A 12,891-nucleotide genomic window follows, 5' to 3' on the forward strand; every position below is an offset into this window, starting at 1 on the left:
AAGAAAAAAAAATTCAATGACAGATAATGTTCACAGATTTGAAATTCGCAGTCAGCTTGGGGCAGAGCTAAAGCATATTGCCCAAACAGGCGGATAGTACATAATAAGCGAATGGCATGCTCAGGAAATAAGAATGTTAGAATACGAATTGGAAACTACCATTGAGAACCTACTTGGTAATTCATGTGCGAACATAGTACCATAAGTCATCGATGTCCAGCTGTCACAAACCTAGTAATCAACAGTTCATGCCCAATTGTCACGAATCTAGTCATCAATAATTTGTGTTGAAATGAACGCACATGATTTATATAAAATCGTATATCTCACATAATCTATAATGAAATCTCGTGCTTTCATCCCAACATTTAGGATAACTTGGGACAAAAAACATTGGATCCGTAAGACTTGCTGAATAGAGAACATGTTTGGGAACAAGAACTTGGGTTACAGGCAAAATCAAAATTGACACATTCTTCTCAGTACACTGTAAGCACAAAAGTGTCGCTTTCCCATGTCCTCCATAGAGTGATATAGACTTATAGAGCCTTCTCCCACAATCATGACTGAAAAACGAAGCCTCATAATATTCGAACCTAAGCCCAAAGTGCATTTGTGGGCTCACTAAACTGGCCTAGAGTGGCCCTTCTTATAGACTCGATTGAAGGCCCATAGAAAAGCCCAACCTTGAATGTGGCCTATTTAATTCGGCCTCAGAGGCTTGGACGATCCGTTAAGACTTGGTTCGACTCTTCGCAAGGCCCTTCTTCCGATTCTAGTTCTAGGGTTCCTTTCGTCGTGTGTTGCCATGGCAAGTAATCTACGATCGTTTGATTTTGTTTATTTTTAATTGCTTTATTGTTTCTTCGCAAAATTGAATGTAATTATGTCTGGATATTGTGCAGGTCGATTCTCCTCGCAAAAGGTTAGCGATCTATACATTATACATTTTGACCGCTGTTAGTTTTAGCTTTAGTTTTTCTTTCTTTTTTTGAATTTTTTTTCCCCAGAATTTTGGTTCTACTCCATGTTTTTTTTACTCTAGCTTTATGATCCAGGATTGTCGTTGATTGATGGATGAGATTGTCTACAGTTAGGGTTTTGACTATTTTTGACTTTATTTTTGTTCTATGCAGAAGCTTTATAAGAATTCGGTTCCACAATTCATATTATATCGATTTGAATTGATGTATATTAAAAAAACTTTGGTGATATTTCGTATACCTATGATTGTGTGGCTGTGGGTATTGCGGTTTTTGTGCTTGGGGGACGGGAGGTTGTGCTCTGCTGTGTTTTTTTGTTGGAGATGCGTTTTAGTCGTTTTCTTGTTCCCTTGGAGATCTGGAAAATGTCAGAGGTTATGGCTTTGTTTGGAAGTAGGGATACTTCGTTTAGTGACTTGTTGTTTAACCGCAGCTTAACCATTATGCAGCTGCCTTTATATCTCCTTATCCTTTCAGTTGATATTCCTTACTGCGGTTTTACCAGGTATTCACGGTCTCCTTCCCCTTGGAGAGAACAATTAAGGTCCAGATCTAGGTCTAGATCCAGATCAGTGCCAAGGCCAAGAGCTAGATCCCGATCCCGAAGTCGTGGCAGGTTGGTTGGAACCCTTTTTGCATTTTCATTCAGTGTGCATCATTTGAGTCGGTGACAGTTCTATTTTTTGCCAATATCTGACATCATTACATGCTCTCATGACCTTTTATTTGGATGGTGGTATATTTATGGTCCAGATCAAGGTCTAGAAGCCATGGCAGGTTAGTTGAGCATTTATTTGGGTTCCTTACTTTACATGATATTGCAACAATATGTATTATTATTTTTGAACATTTTTTTTGTCCTTGCTTGATGTAACACCCAGGACTGAAGTTGTGAATCCTGGAAATACACTCTATGTAACTGGTCTATCTACAAGGGTTACACAGAGGGAACTTGAAGAGCATTTCTCGAAGGAGGGAAAGGTTTTTATCTTCTTCCTTGCCTTTTTGTTTATTAGTAGGAGGTTAGGCTGAAACTTGATGGTAATTGCTCATGGTGAATGATGACTAATATATGCTTTAGATACTCAAAAAACTTATATCATCTCTCAGGTTGCTTCATGTTTTCTTGTTGTTGAACCCCGTACACGCATCTCTCGTGGTTTTGCTTTTGTCACCATGGATAATGTTGAGGATGCCAACCGCTTTGTTAAATATCTGAACCAATCTGTCTTAGAGGGTCGATACATAACTGTGGAGAAGGTAACTTGATTTTATTACTGTTAATATATATTATCAGTTTTAGTTGGTTTCCTTTCATTTTAACTTGCAGGTTTTCTGGTTATATTCAGAACAAATTGTATCAGCTGTGTTCGCGGCAATCAAAGATAATCAGTTCATCCGTGTCAACTTTAGTGAAACAGCTTGATCAATGGCCAGCTTAAACAGCTTTTCAAATGCTTGTGATCAACTAAACATAGCAACTATATTGCCCAACAACTATACAATCTCAGCATTCACTTTCAACTCTCTCAACTAATCAACGGACATTACGAACAACTTTCTAATCAGGCTTTATGGTATTCCATACCTGGCATCATTTGATGGAACTAGTCATGTGTGCCTGATGTTTTTTTTTTTAAAATAAATATTCCCCCTTTTGAATTCTGAACTTGCAAAAGTGTGTGATGGTATGGCCTATTTTCTTTTTTTATTTTGCAATTCATTTGTTGTAAGCTTACATTTGATTGCAAATTAGTTTGTCTAAAAATCTAAAAATCTATAATGATTTGTACATTATATATTTCTCTAAGTATTAAAATTGAGGTTTATGTAATATTTATTTCAGTCACGTAGGAAACGACCAAGAACTCCAACACCGGGACACTATCTTGGGTTGAAAAACAACAGGGAATATGGTAAGTTGAAATAGCTATCCTGTCATTTATTGTGTATTGAGTTGGGCCTGCTAAATTACGGTTTCAGTTGGTATTTTATACTGATTTTTAGTTTCTTATAATTGAATTTGGAGTAGGTCGTGGTGGTGATCGGAGAGGATACCATGGCCGTGATGAGTATTATAGATCTCCAAGGCGCTCACCATATCGAGGTGGTCGTGATCATTCATCTAGGCATTCTCCATATGCTGGAAGATCAAGGAGGGAAAGGTCGAGGTCGCTTCCCTATTCTCCTTATGGTAGCCCTGGCAGAAGGTATTCTCGTGGCCCTAGGTAAGCAGTTGTTATTTTCCTGTCCCTACATTAGGGAAAAGCCAAACGCTGGTGAAATCCACCCATGGTGTTGTAACGATCGCCAGTTTATCTTGCTTGGAGGCTTACTTTCTCATTGTTTCAAAGCATTTGTTTTGCATATTGGCTGTTTGCTGTTGCTGAACCTCTGTTGAACTTTTTTTTTCTTATGGATTTGATGGGATATCTTGTGCTGTGAGTGGACTAGATATTTTTCTTTGGCCTGCATTTTCTTGTTTGAAATTCTACTTGGACGTACCTGCCAAAGTGACGTTTATTTCCGAAACCATCTACTACTGGGATATGGGCGAGCATGATGCAGAGTGGGTAGTGGAACCAATCTTGTAACTGTGGGTCTATTGCCCACCAATTGCCAGTAGAATTTCATACATCTGTTATATTTGGCTTCATACATCTGTTATGTTTGCTTTTGGGTCTTTTGCTGGAGTGGAGACTTCCACGGGCGCGAATGTTGAAACCAAAATGTATTCTGTATTTGCACAAAATGCCCTGGGTTTTTGTACCTGGTAGGTAGGGGGAATCAAGCTACAGAGTGATACCTGGTGGTAAACATGCTTGGCTAATGCGCTCTTTTTCTGGTAGTAGTAGGAGGTAGAAGAATTTGTAGTAATTTTGGCGAAAATATGTTAAATTTAGATTTGTATCCGAAGGAATGATAATGACTGGTAATCAAGAAGTGAGCACCCGAAAAGTGAACTACAAAATTTAAATGTATAACCAGAGGATGGACGGTATTTTGAGAACCGTTTGATGCCCGTTACAAACTTAGAACCCAACTTCTAAAGGAAAAAAAATCAAAATTTTGGTTTTATTTTTGTAAGTAATTATTGCACTAGTAAGGATTTTGCAGATTCCTACTACAACTAGCCAAGTTATTTTAGCGGGGCCGTACGCTTCTGCATGGTTGATCTTCAAACTTGGAATGATGTATTCTGATTGGTGGGCGCTCCTCCGTATGTGTCAAAACTGGGCTAAAAGTAGGATACTTGAGAAGTTAAATGGGTCAAGACTAGATGTTGGGCTTTTGGCCCAAATTTAGGCCCATGCCTAATGTCTTTCAGGCCGAAATATGGGCTTTGGGCCCAAAAATATGTCAAATATCTTTCAGGCCAGACGGCGGACAGTCACAGTCCTCTCAAAAAACTCTCCGGCTCCCTCTCTCTTTCCTCTCTCACCAAGTGCGTGTGCGATAACACTGAAACAATGTCACTTCCAACTCTGCTAAACCTCCAAACCCCCAAATTCTATTCCCTCTCGGCCTCTCCTCTTTCTCCTTCATTTCATCTCAACCCCTTTTCACTTCGAAACCTCAAATTTCCCCTTAGAACTCACTCTATCGCTTCTTCTCTACATTCCTCATTCCCCATTTCGAACGACGTGCTCGAAGACGAAGACGTGGTAATCGGGGATTGCGTTGTTTTTGAAGAAGGGATATTCGATGACCCATATCTTCAAAAAGACGGAGATGGTGGTGTCGTTGAGAATTTTGTTACTTCGAATACGAGGACGAGGAAATCCAGGAAGAAGATCATGGAGATTGAGCCAGAGAACTTGATTCCGGATGAATGGAGGGAAGCGCAGGCGGAGATAAACATTACGAAGAAGGAGAGGCGGAAGATTGCTCAAGAATTGGAGTTCAATAGCAGGGTAGAGAAGAAGAGGGCAGCTTTGAAGCCTATAAGAAATGTGAACTTGGAGGAGTATAAAGCTTTCAGAGAGGCCAAATTGGCGCAATTGAAGCCTATTGTTCTCGATAATCCCGCAGGATTTCCAGTGAGAGAGGAAGATGAGTGGGATGAAGAAGTTGAAATGAAGATGAATGAGCGAGTGGCGCCTAAGAACCCGAGGTGGGCTGTGTACGGGAAGGGATTTGATGATGTTGTTAAGTTCTTCAATAGTGAGAACTATGTGCCTGGTGAGAAGAAGTCTGAAGGTCCCTTTCTCCTCTTTTATGCTATGAATTCAATTTAGATTTCTCCCTTGTTTTAGCATTTGCAGCATATGTGAGACTTTTTAAAGCATTGTGTATTGTGCTTTGGCGTCATCAGGTCCTCGTCAAAAGTTGTTCTCAAAGGAGGAGAAGGTTATGTTGAATCAGAAAATTCCTGATGTTGCAGCTGCTACTTCTGTGAGTATCTTGTCCCAAGACTATAGTCTATAGTGGTCCATTGTAGACTTTTTAGTCTTTTTTTGTGTTCTAAGTCTTTAGTTCTTTCACTATTCTTAGTTGTTAGGTCGAGCAGCTTGAATCTTCAGGATTGCTCTTTGATTTGGGATTCAAAGGGGTGGTAGTTTTATGATTTCAGATATGCTTTTGGTATCCTTATCATGAATACATTTCATCTTTGGCTTTCAATAAAATAATGCAGGGGAAATGGTTGCCTTTACACACGCTTGCTGCATCAGGGGAGTTCTACCTTGTAAATGAATTGTTGAAACATAATGTTGACATCAACGCGGTGGACTGGGTATAGAAATTTTCACTTTCTCCTTGGATAGACTACTCTACTATTGTCTATTGTGTAATAGTGTTTTGACTCTTGGATAGCTCTTGCATATTTTGAGCTCTTCTTCTGAATCGTAAGCTTATATCCTTTGCAGGATGGTCTGACTGCACTTCATAAAGCAATAATTGGGAAAAAGCAGGCCATAACAAATTATCTCTTGAGAGAATCTGCCAATCCTTTTGTTCTTGATAAAGTGAGTAGCACTTGTTGACTATTGCTAAATTCTGTTATATTTTATTATGAACTAGAGAATCATGATTATTTTTATATTTTTATCGTTACCATATGCAACATGTTGTTTTAAAGGCAATGGTTTGTATGTGCATACTAATGCTCGCATCCTACTGTTTAGTGTTGCTTCTTTCTTGAAGCTTCCTCTAAATTTATATTTATATCTGATTATCTGAAGTACATTAATGGCTTTTCCACCGTGTTCCATCGCTGAACACAATTTTTGCAGAGAACCCTCCTGATTATCATCATCATCGTTATTTTCTTGTTTATTGTGGATGATTCAAAAGGTTTAGAACGAAATGTTTCCTTATTTTGATATTTTTATGGAACATTGAGTTTTTTTTTTTTCTCTACTTGTAATTCTATATTTGGACAGCATTGTAGTGACAATCTTGATACCTTGGGATTAATTTTAATGTTGACTCCTTAGTTTTGATGCTTTCTATGATGTTACTTCATATCTTACATAATAATCTTGTTTCTCTCTTTTGGCAACAGGATGGAGCCACATTGATGCATTATGCTGTTCAAACGGCATCAAGTGCAGCTATTAAAGTTCTTCTGTTGTATAATGTGGATATTAACCTCCCGGACAATGTATACCTAATAATCCTTTCATCTTTCTTATTCCCAAATTTATGTTATGATAGACAAATGTTCTCATTTCCTAACTTTTTTAGGATGGATGGACACCATTGCATCTTGCTGTTCAAGCGCGAAGGACAGATGTAGTGAGGCTTTTGTTAATTAAAGGAGCTAATAAGACATTAAGAAACAAGGTAACTACTAAAGAAATGACTATCCGGTGTTTGTTTCTGCTTTGTTTTAGGTCTTTGGATCTCTATTCTTGTGCGTCCACTGGTTACCTTGGTGGAGTTTCAATAGTTGTTCCATTGCCGCAGTGTGGCACTGCTGGCCTCATTCTTGTAACTGCAAAAATGTTTAGCTTGTTGATATATCATTATGGCAACTCCTGCATTTACATGGTTTTTGGATTCCTGCCACATGCATTTGAGTGTTTTTATGGTTTCTTTCATCTTTATGCCTGTGAGCTTATCTCCATTGGTTTCTTAACATGCAAATTATCATATTTTTATAATGTAATGATTCATTCCAATAATTTACCTGGCGCAGGATGGTTTAACCCCAGTTGACCTTTGCCTCTATTCTGGTCAAAGCGACAAGACTTACGAGCTTATAAAGCTGTTGAAGCAACTTCCCAAGTCTCGGTAATTGCTCTTTTGCAGAATGTATTCTACGTTTACATGGGAGAGAGCAACCTAGCTTTCACCACCATCATTGAGGCTCGCCAATTCTGTCATTACATATTGCACAGTGCACATAGGCATAGACTATCTTCCCCGAGCCAGAAATCGGAGGCCAATGAGATTGATTACCCATGAACTATGCCAATACAGAAGAGCCCAGCATCCACACACTCATACTGTGAAATCAGTTAGATATATATGGAAGCAATGCGAGCTTGTAATTATTAAGCATTGCATGCTTTGATCGTGAAATGAAATTTCTAATGTTATTTCCAATTTTTTAACTCTTAACCTTAAATGCTTGCCCTAAAAATAATTAAAAGGAAAACCCCTCTAATATCCAATTTTCTCATTCGAATGGTTTGTGGTATAATACTGCAAATTAAGAATTTTGATGTGGCAGACATAACTCGATGATTTCTTCAAAAAAAATGCATGAAAAAACCAAGATCAAGACGATGCTATAAACTTGCAGCAGCTTACAGTTCTTTCTTCCATCCTTTCCAGATGCCATGATCTAATGACCAAAAACTGACCTCAATGAGTTTTTTCCCACAAATCTGTGAACCCAATATCCAAGAGAGTTATAATTGTGAAACATTCTATTTTCAAGTCGCTACATGAGTTTCCTCTAAACATATAATGGAAAGAAAATTACAGAATCAGACAGACAGGGCATTCATAATTCATTCACTCTCATCGCTTTCATAGTTTTGGAACAGTGATTGCAGTCCAATACTCGCACCATCAACTTTATCCTCTTCTGATTGTTTGTTTTCTTCCAGTTTGGGCAAAGGCAAACTGTTACCATCAGATGTTACGATTCGTCTCTTGACAACAGCGACCCTGCTGAATTTAGAAGTAACTTTGGCATCCTGGTCTGTACTTGAAACATTTGAATTTCCTGTTGACAATCCCATCCAAACAAAATTCCTCAAAAATTGTAGAGCAACATGAACGATAACATCTATAAGCAATTATACCTTCCGTTAAACTACCTAATATGTCTGTAATAATAGCTAAAATGCTTCCGATTTGCACAACCTAATGCCGAGCAGAAAAGGAAACAGAAATAAACTCAACTTCTAGGAAATACCTTTACTGCTGGAACTGTCGAGAACATTGGTTTCTGCTGAAAAATCTGTCGGATTGCTTGCAAGTCCATCGGTAAGTTTTCTCTTCTGCAATGCATGAAAGTGAAAGCATAAGTTGATGACCATCTGAAAGTTAGAAACATAATTGACGAAACAAAAAAACTAGTTTCCATAACATCAAAGGAAGAATATATTTGAAACCTTCACATTTTCATACACGGTGGAACAGAAAGTAAAACTAAGGTGTTACTATACCTTCAAGTTGTCAGTTGACGTTTCAGAATGGCCATTTGCAATGTCAAATAAATCTTCGTCGTCGTCGTCAGGAAGTCTATGGATAATCTCTTTTGGCCTCTACAATTTACGAATTAAATGACAAAAAAAAACCAGATTAAAGATAGCAAAATCAACAAGAAAAGAATACATAACAATCGGTTGAGTGCTAGAAAGAGGAGTGGAAAAAGACTAACAAGAGCATAAGAACGACACTTACATGGAATATTGACCTTATAAGTTCTTCATCTTCTTCTTCCAACTTCTTGTCCTGTCAGCATATAAATCAATCAATATCGTCAGTAATAACTAATAAGTAATATCATTCAGATAATAATATAAAACTAAAATGAAACAAAATAGGGGGGAAGGGGGGGGGGGGATTCAAGAGAGACATCAAGCATTGAAAGAGTTCACAGAATTATGAAGACCATCATAGCCAATGTGGTCCTCAAAGCTAGAAGTAAACAAAGTTATGCTAAAACGGTAAAACCATAAAGATAGATCCCCTATTCCCCTTTGAAAGGAAAAGTAAATACTAGAAACCTTTTGGAACTATTCAGCTACTTCATTGTATCTTGCTTTCCATCTTTAACAAACAAAACACCGGAATGTCATTTTACCATACAACCAACACCTCCATGCAAGCAAGACACCAATTCCACAACAAAGAAGTGGTTCTTCAAATTTCCATGAAAACTGAAAGTTACTCAATTGTGTCTAATTCGTAAGTGCTACACAACTGGTACAGCTGCTGTGTTGCACAGTCCTTCATAGAAGATATCGAATTATGGCGACCATGAGTCTTTTTGAGCATTTCCTAAATTAATATGCGTAAGAGGAGCAAAAGTCAAATGGAAATCAAAAGCATAGCAATCCTACCTTATCTGCAGCTGTATTTTGCAATGCCTCGAGCATTGCATCCACACTTACAGTAGCATGTCTTGACTGCAAAACCAAAAATTTATACACAAATAAGTAAATAAAGGGCAGAATTAACATCACATAGGTGAAGAAGTCAAAAAATAAAATGTATGTGACATTGTATGATTAAAATTCAGGCATAAATGAACCAAATACCTTCATAGACTTCATTTCATCAAGTGCGGCAAGGATGTCCATCTCTCTTTTTGAATCCAAGGTTCTATTCTCCAGAGCTTTCATCGCATCACCCATCTCCTCAGCATCTCGTTGGCGTTTCTCCTTATCAGCTTCCTAAAAATGGGAAGAGATTAAAATGACATTTAATATCATTAATTACTATGTAAGTCTAGTAACCGCTTATTAGAGAAAGCTGGGTTCTCACTTCATCCTCTCCACGCCAAGGTTCAAAATTTCTTGATGCACCACTCTCAACAACATAATCTGAATTCTGTGGATCCGTCTTCATTGCAAGCTCTGCTGAGCACTTAGTGCATTTGAAATAAAATCTGAATATTTGGATGCCCAGATATGTCTGCAAATTAAGGAAACATTATAACCTCAAATCCACCCGACAACAATATATTTAAAACTTAAAAAAAGATAATCAAACTTATCAAGAGGATGAAGAAACATTTACTGTACTCTTAAATACGTGTATCAACCACATTCTTCTAGGTCATCTTTGCTCTTTGAACAGATGCAGACCCCCACATATAGCAGGAAAACATGATGATAATATAAAACAACTGAATACCTCTTCCCACATGGGGGGAATTTCTAAACTCATGAATTTGAGTTTATGAAATTTAGGTTCTTAATGGCATTTTCCTTCTAGAAATTAAGAAAATCAATAGATACCAAATTGAAATTATTTCTCCTGCCACCAAACAGATAAGGTGATTGAAGAGAAGTCTAAATTTGGAAACTATCAGCAAGTTGGAAGCATACATACATATATAGGAAGACTACTCATGCTCAAACATTTTTTCTCTAGAATGTGATTTAAAAACAAATCTCACATTACAATCTTGAAAAGGCCACAGTGGAACCATGCATTTGTGACACACCCTTATAGGATGAGCTGTATCCTAAGCAGCACGGACACGCCAAAATGGGCTCCGCGCCCGCACTGAGTGCGGCAGGGACGCGGATGCAGCTGGGACACGCCGGATTCGGCTGCGACTCGCTGAGAGAGAATTTCGAAGCACAATTTTGTTTGTTTCGAGGAGAGAGAGAGTGCAGGTGGGGTTAAATTGTCAGAGAAGAGGGGAAAAAAACATCATTAAATGATGCATGAAAGACGGATAGACTGAGACAGAGAGGGGCATAATATTATAATATTTAATACCTTTGACTCATGGACAAAACTCTCTCTGTATTAATTGGTTTCAAGTTCCAACCATCTCAATTTTACCTTTTTCCCTACTAGCTCCCCAGATTCATCATCAGTTGGTTTATTTACCATAAAAGAAATGGGTGAGAGGGCTGGAGTTCTAACATATAAATTATAATTATAAAAAACATATTTTTTTATTAGCCGAGTAGCCCCGCACCCGCATCCTAGATTCTTTGAGAATTTACGAATCGATGTATCCCCGCACCCGTATCCCGTGTCGCCGTATCCGAGTCGGTGCTGCCTAGGCTGTATCTATTACCCAGTAAGAGCGTTTAATCCAAACATAGTACAGTGGTATAGAAAGCTTCCATAAACACAATGCGAGCACTGTATTGTCATGATAGACATACAATGGAATTGTGCTCAGATAAAACTAAGATCATCCCACCCAAGTAATACATTGTCTGCAAAACTGGATCCAGAATCAACTAAACAAAAGAGGTGTCAATCAGAATAAAACGAAACTCCAAAATAATCAGCAATTTGAACAAACACTACAAGCAAACCCAAACATCTAACAAACATGTGCATGTGTAGCCCTAGAATAAAACAGGGGGCTTGAGATGTTACCTCGCCAACAACATCTTCCTTGCGTGAATTGAACTTAGTTCCTTTGTAGATATAATTGCCACAAGTGTTGCATCGAATGCTCATAGGAAGCATCATCCTAACCTTGATCTGCTGATTCTTTGGCCTCCTGACCCTTGGTAGCTTTGACGGGTCGAAGTCCGGCGGGTAGTACTTGTTTAAGACCTTCCTTTCACCCATCTCTTCTTTACTCTCCTACTTCGTTTCTCACAATAATCTACAAAAGGAACAAAAAGAATTCCCAAAACATAAGTCAACCAGAACAGAGAAAACACTTACTATGATTCGCTTGCAGAGAATAAACCATATAACAGGGTAGCCCTTATGAGAGTGAATTGGGGCAAAAGATAAGAAGAAAAGTAAAACAATACATCAAAAGAGAACCAAATTATATCTGCAAATTTGTACCTATTTTTCATGAAAAAATAAAAGATGGATAAAAGAGAAAGAACCCCATCTCAATACCATCAGAATCCCGAAAAATCCCCACTTCAAGATTAAAGGTTTTCTAGTAAATGAATGTCGGCAGAACAACAACGGCAGCTGGGACCTCAAGCACTGGATTTTATAAAGACATACAACATCTACATGTAACACTACCAGAGGTTCGTTTCAGAGCAGAGCCTTGTCGCAAAACACCTAAACCACGCAATCTAGAACAATCAATAGAAAACCCCATCTTTTGATTTCAATTAAAAAGCCTAAAGACAAACCCAGAAGATTGTTCTTGACTCGAAGAAATTGAATTTTTTTAAAAAAAATTGCGAGAAAACACGGAATCCATATGTGTCTAATCCACAAATACATACAGTCGCTAGTTACAATTGAAATCCCTTCTCCTCTCGAGACCACAACCTCCGAGCCGTTGCCACTCCAATGAGCAAAGACCGACAATAAATAAATTAAGATTGCAAGTGCTAGAAATCAAATTATACCTTGATGAAGCAAACAATTAATGAGAGCAATTGGATCTAGGTCGTCTTCTATTCTATCGGTCTCCTCCACGACGAAAGAGCTTCAACAGAATAACAGACCTAGATCGGGCTTTTTCTTCTATTCTCGAATTTATTTATTTTTTACTTTAGAATATGTTTTCCTACTTTCACCGAGGCGGCCAGGCCCATGTAACAAACGAAACAGGGAAAAGAAAAGCCCCAACGAAGTAAGCCCATAATTGATGGGATAAAAGGCCCATTAGAAAAGGGCCATGAAAGCAGAGTTCTCAGCCCATTTTTCTTCATCATGCTCCTCTCCCATAAAGAATCTCAAGCCCAGGAACACTCTGTAGGCCCACCACGGTTGCTTCTGTGACTGTGAGTCACCATCCATTGTTGTTCCAATCTGGAGCAAGCAGAGT

General features: G+C 38.3%; 3 protein-coding genes across 3 annotated transcripts; 2 read left to right on the top strand and 1 right to left on the bottom strand.

The window, feature by feature from the left end:
- The first annotated feature begins 696 nt into the window (after positions 1-696).
- On the top strand, positions 697-3,436 carry LOC119983531 (serine/arginine-rich splicing factor SR45a-like). The gene is made up of 8 exons (XM_038827229.1): positions 697-811; positions 906-925; positions 1,489-1,599; positions 1,737-1,760; positions 1,865-1,964; positions 2,094-2,243; positions 2,830-2,899; positions 3,016-3,436. Exons 1-8 carry the CDS (start codon positions 809-811, stop codon positions 3,213-3,215), a joined length of 678 nt encoding a protein of 225 aa, XP_038683157.1. The 5' UTR covers positions 697-808; the 3' UTR covers positions 3,216-3,436.
- A 168-nt stretch (positions 3,437-3,604) lies between these two features.
- Positions 3,605-7,550, top strand: LOC119983369 (ankyrin repeat domain-containing protein, chloroplastic). Its single transcript, XM_038827082.1, has 7 exons — positions 3,605-5,183; positions 5,299-5,378; positions 5,620-5,718; positions 5,852-5,950; positions 6,490-6,588; positions 6,672-6,770; positions 7,126-7,550. The coding sequence occupies exons 1-7, from the start codon at positions 4,301-4,303 to the stop codon at positions 7,222-7,224; spliced, it is 1,458 nt and encodes a 485-aa protein (XP_038683010.1). The 5' UTR covers positions 3,605-4,300; the 3' UTR covers positions 7,225-7,550.
- A 141-nt stretch (positions 7,551-7,691) lies between these two features.
- On the bottom strand, positions 7,692-12,601 carry LOC119983435 (splicing factor YJU2). Its single transcript, XM_038827136.1, has 9 exons — positions 12,470-12,601; positions 11,517-11,751; positions 9,933-10,082; positions 9,707-9,841; positions 9,509-9,574; positions 8,847-8,897; positions 8,609-8,707; positions 8,356-8,440; positions 7,692-8,163 (listed from the first exon to the last, which is right to left on the bottom strand). Exons 2-9 carry the CDS (start codon positions 11,712-11,714, stop codon positions 7,946-7,948), a joined length of 1,002 nt encoding a protein of 333 aa, XP_038683064.1. The 5' UTR covers positions 11,715-11,751; positions 12,470-12,601; the 3' UTR covers positions 7,692-7,945.
- Positions 12,602-12,891: the final 290 nt, after the last annotated feature.

This window comes from Tripterygium wilfordii, chromosome 1, assembly GCF_013401445.1.
Source record: "Tripterygium wilfordii isolate XIE 37 chromosome 1, ASM1340144v1, whole genome shotgun sequence".
Taxonomy (NCBI): domain Eukaryota; kingdom Viridiplantae; phylum Streptophyta; class Magnoliopsida; order Celastrales; family Celastraceae; genus Tripterygium; species Tripterygium wilfordii.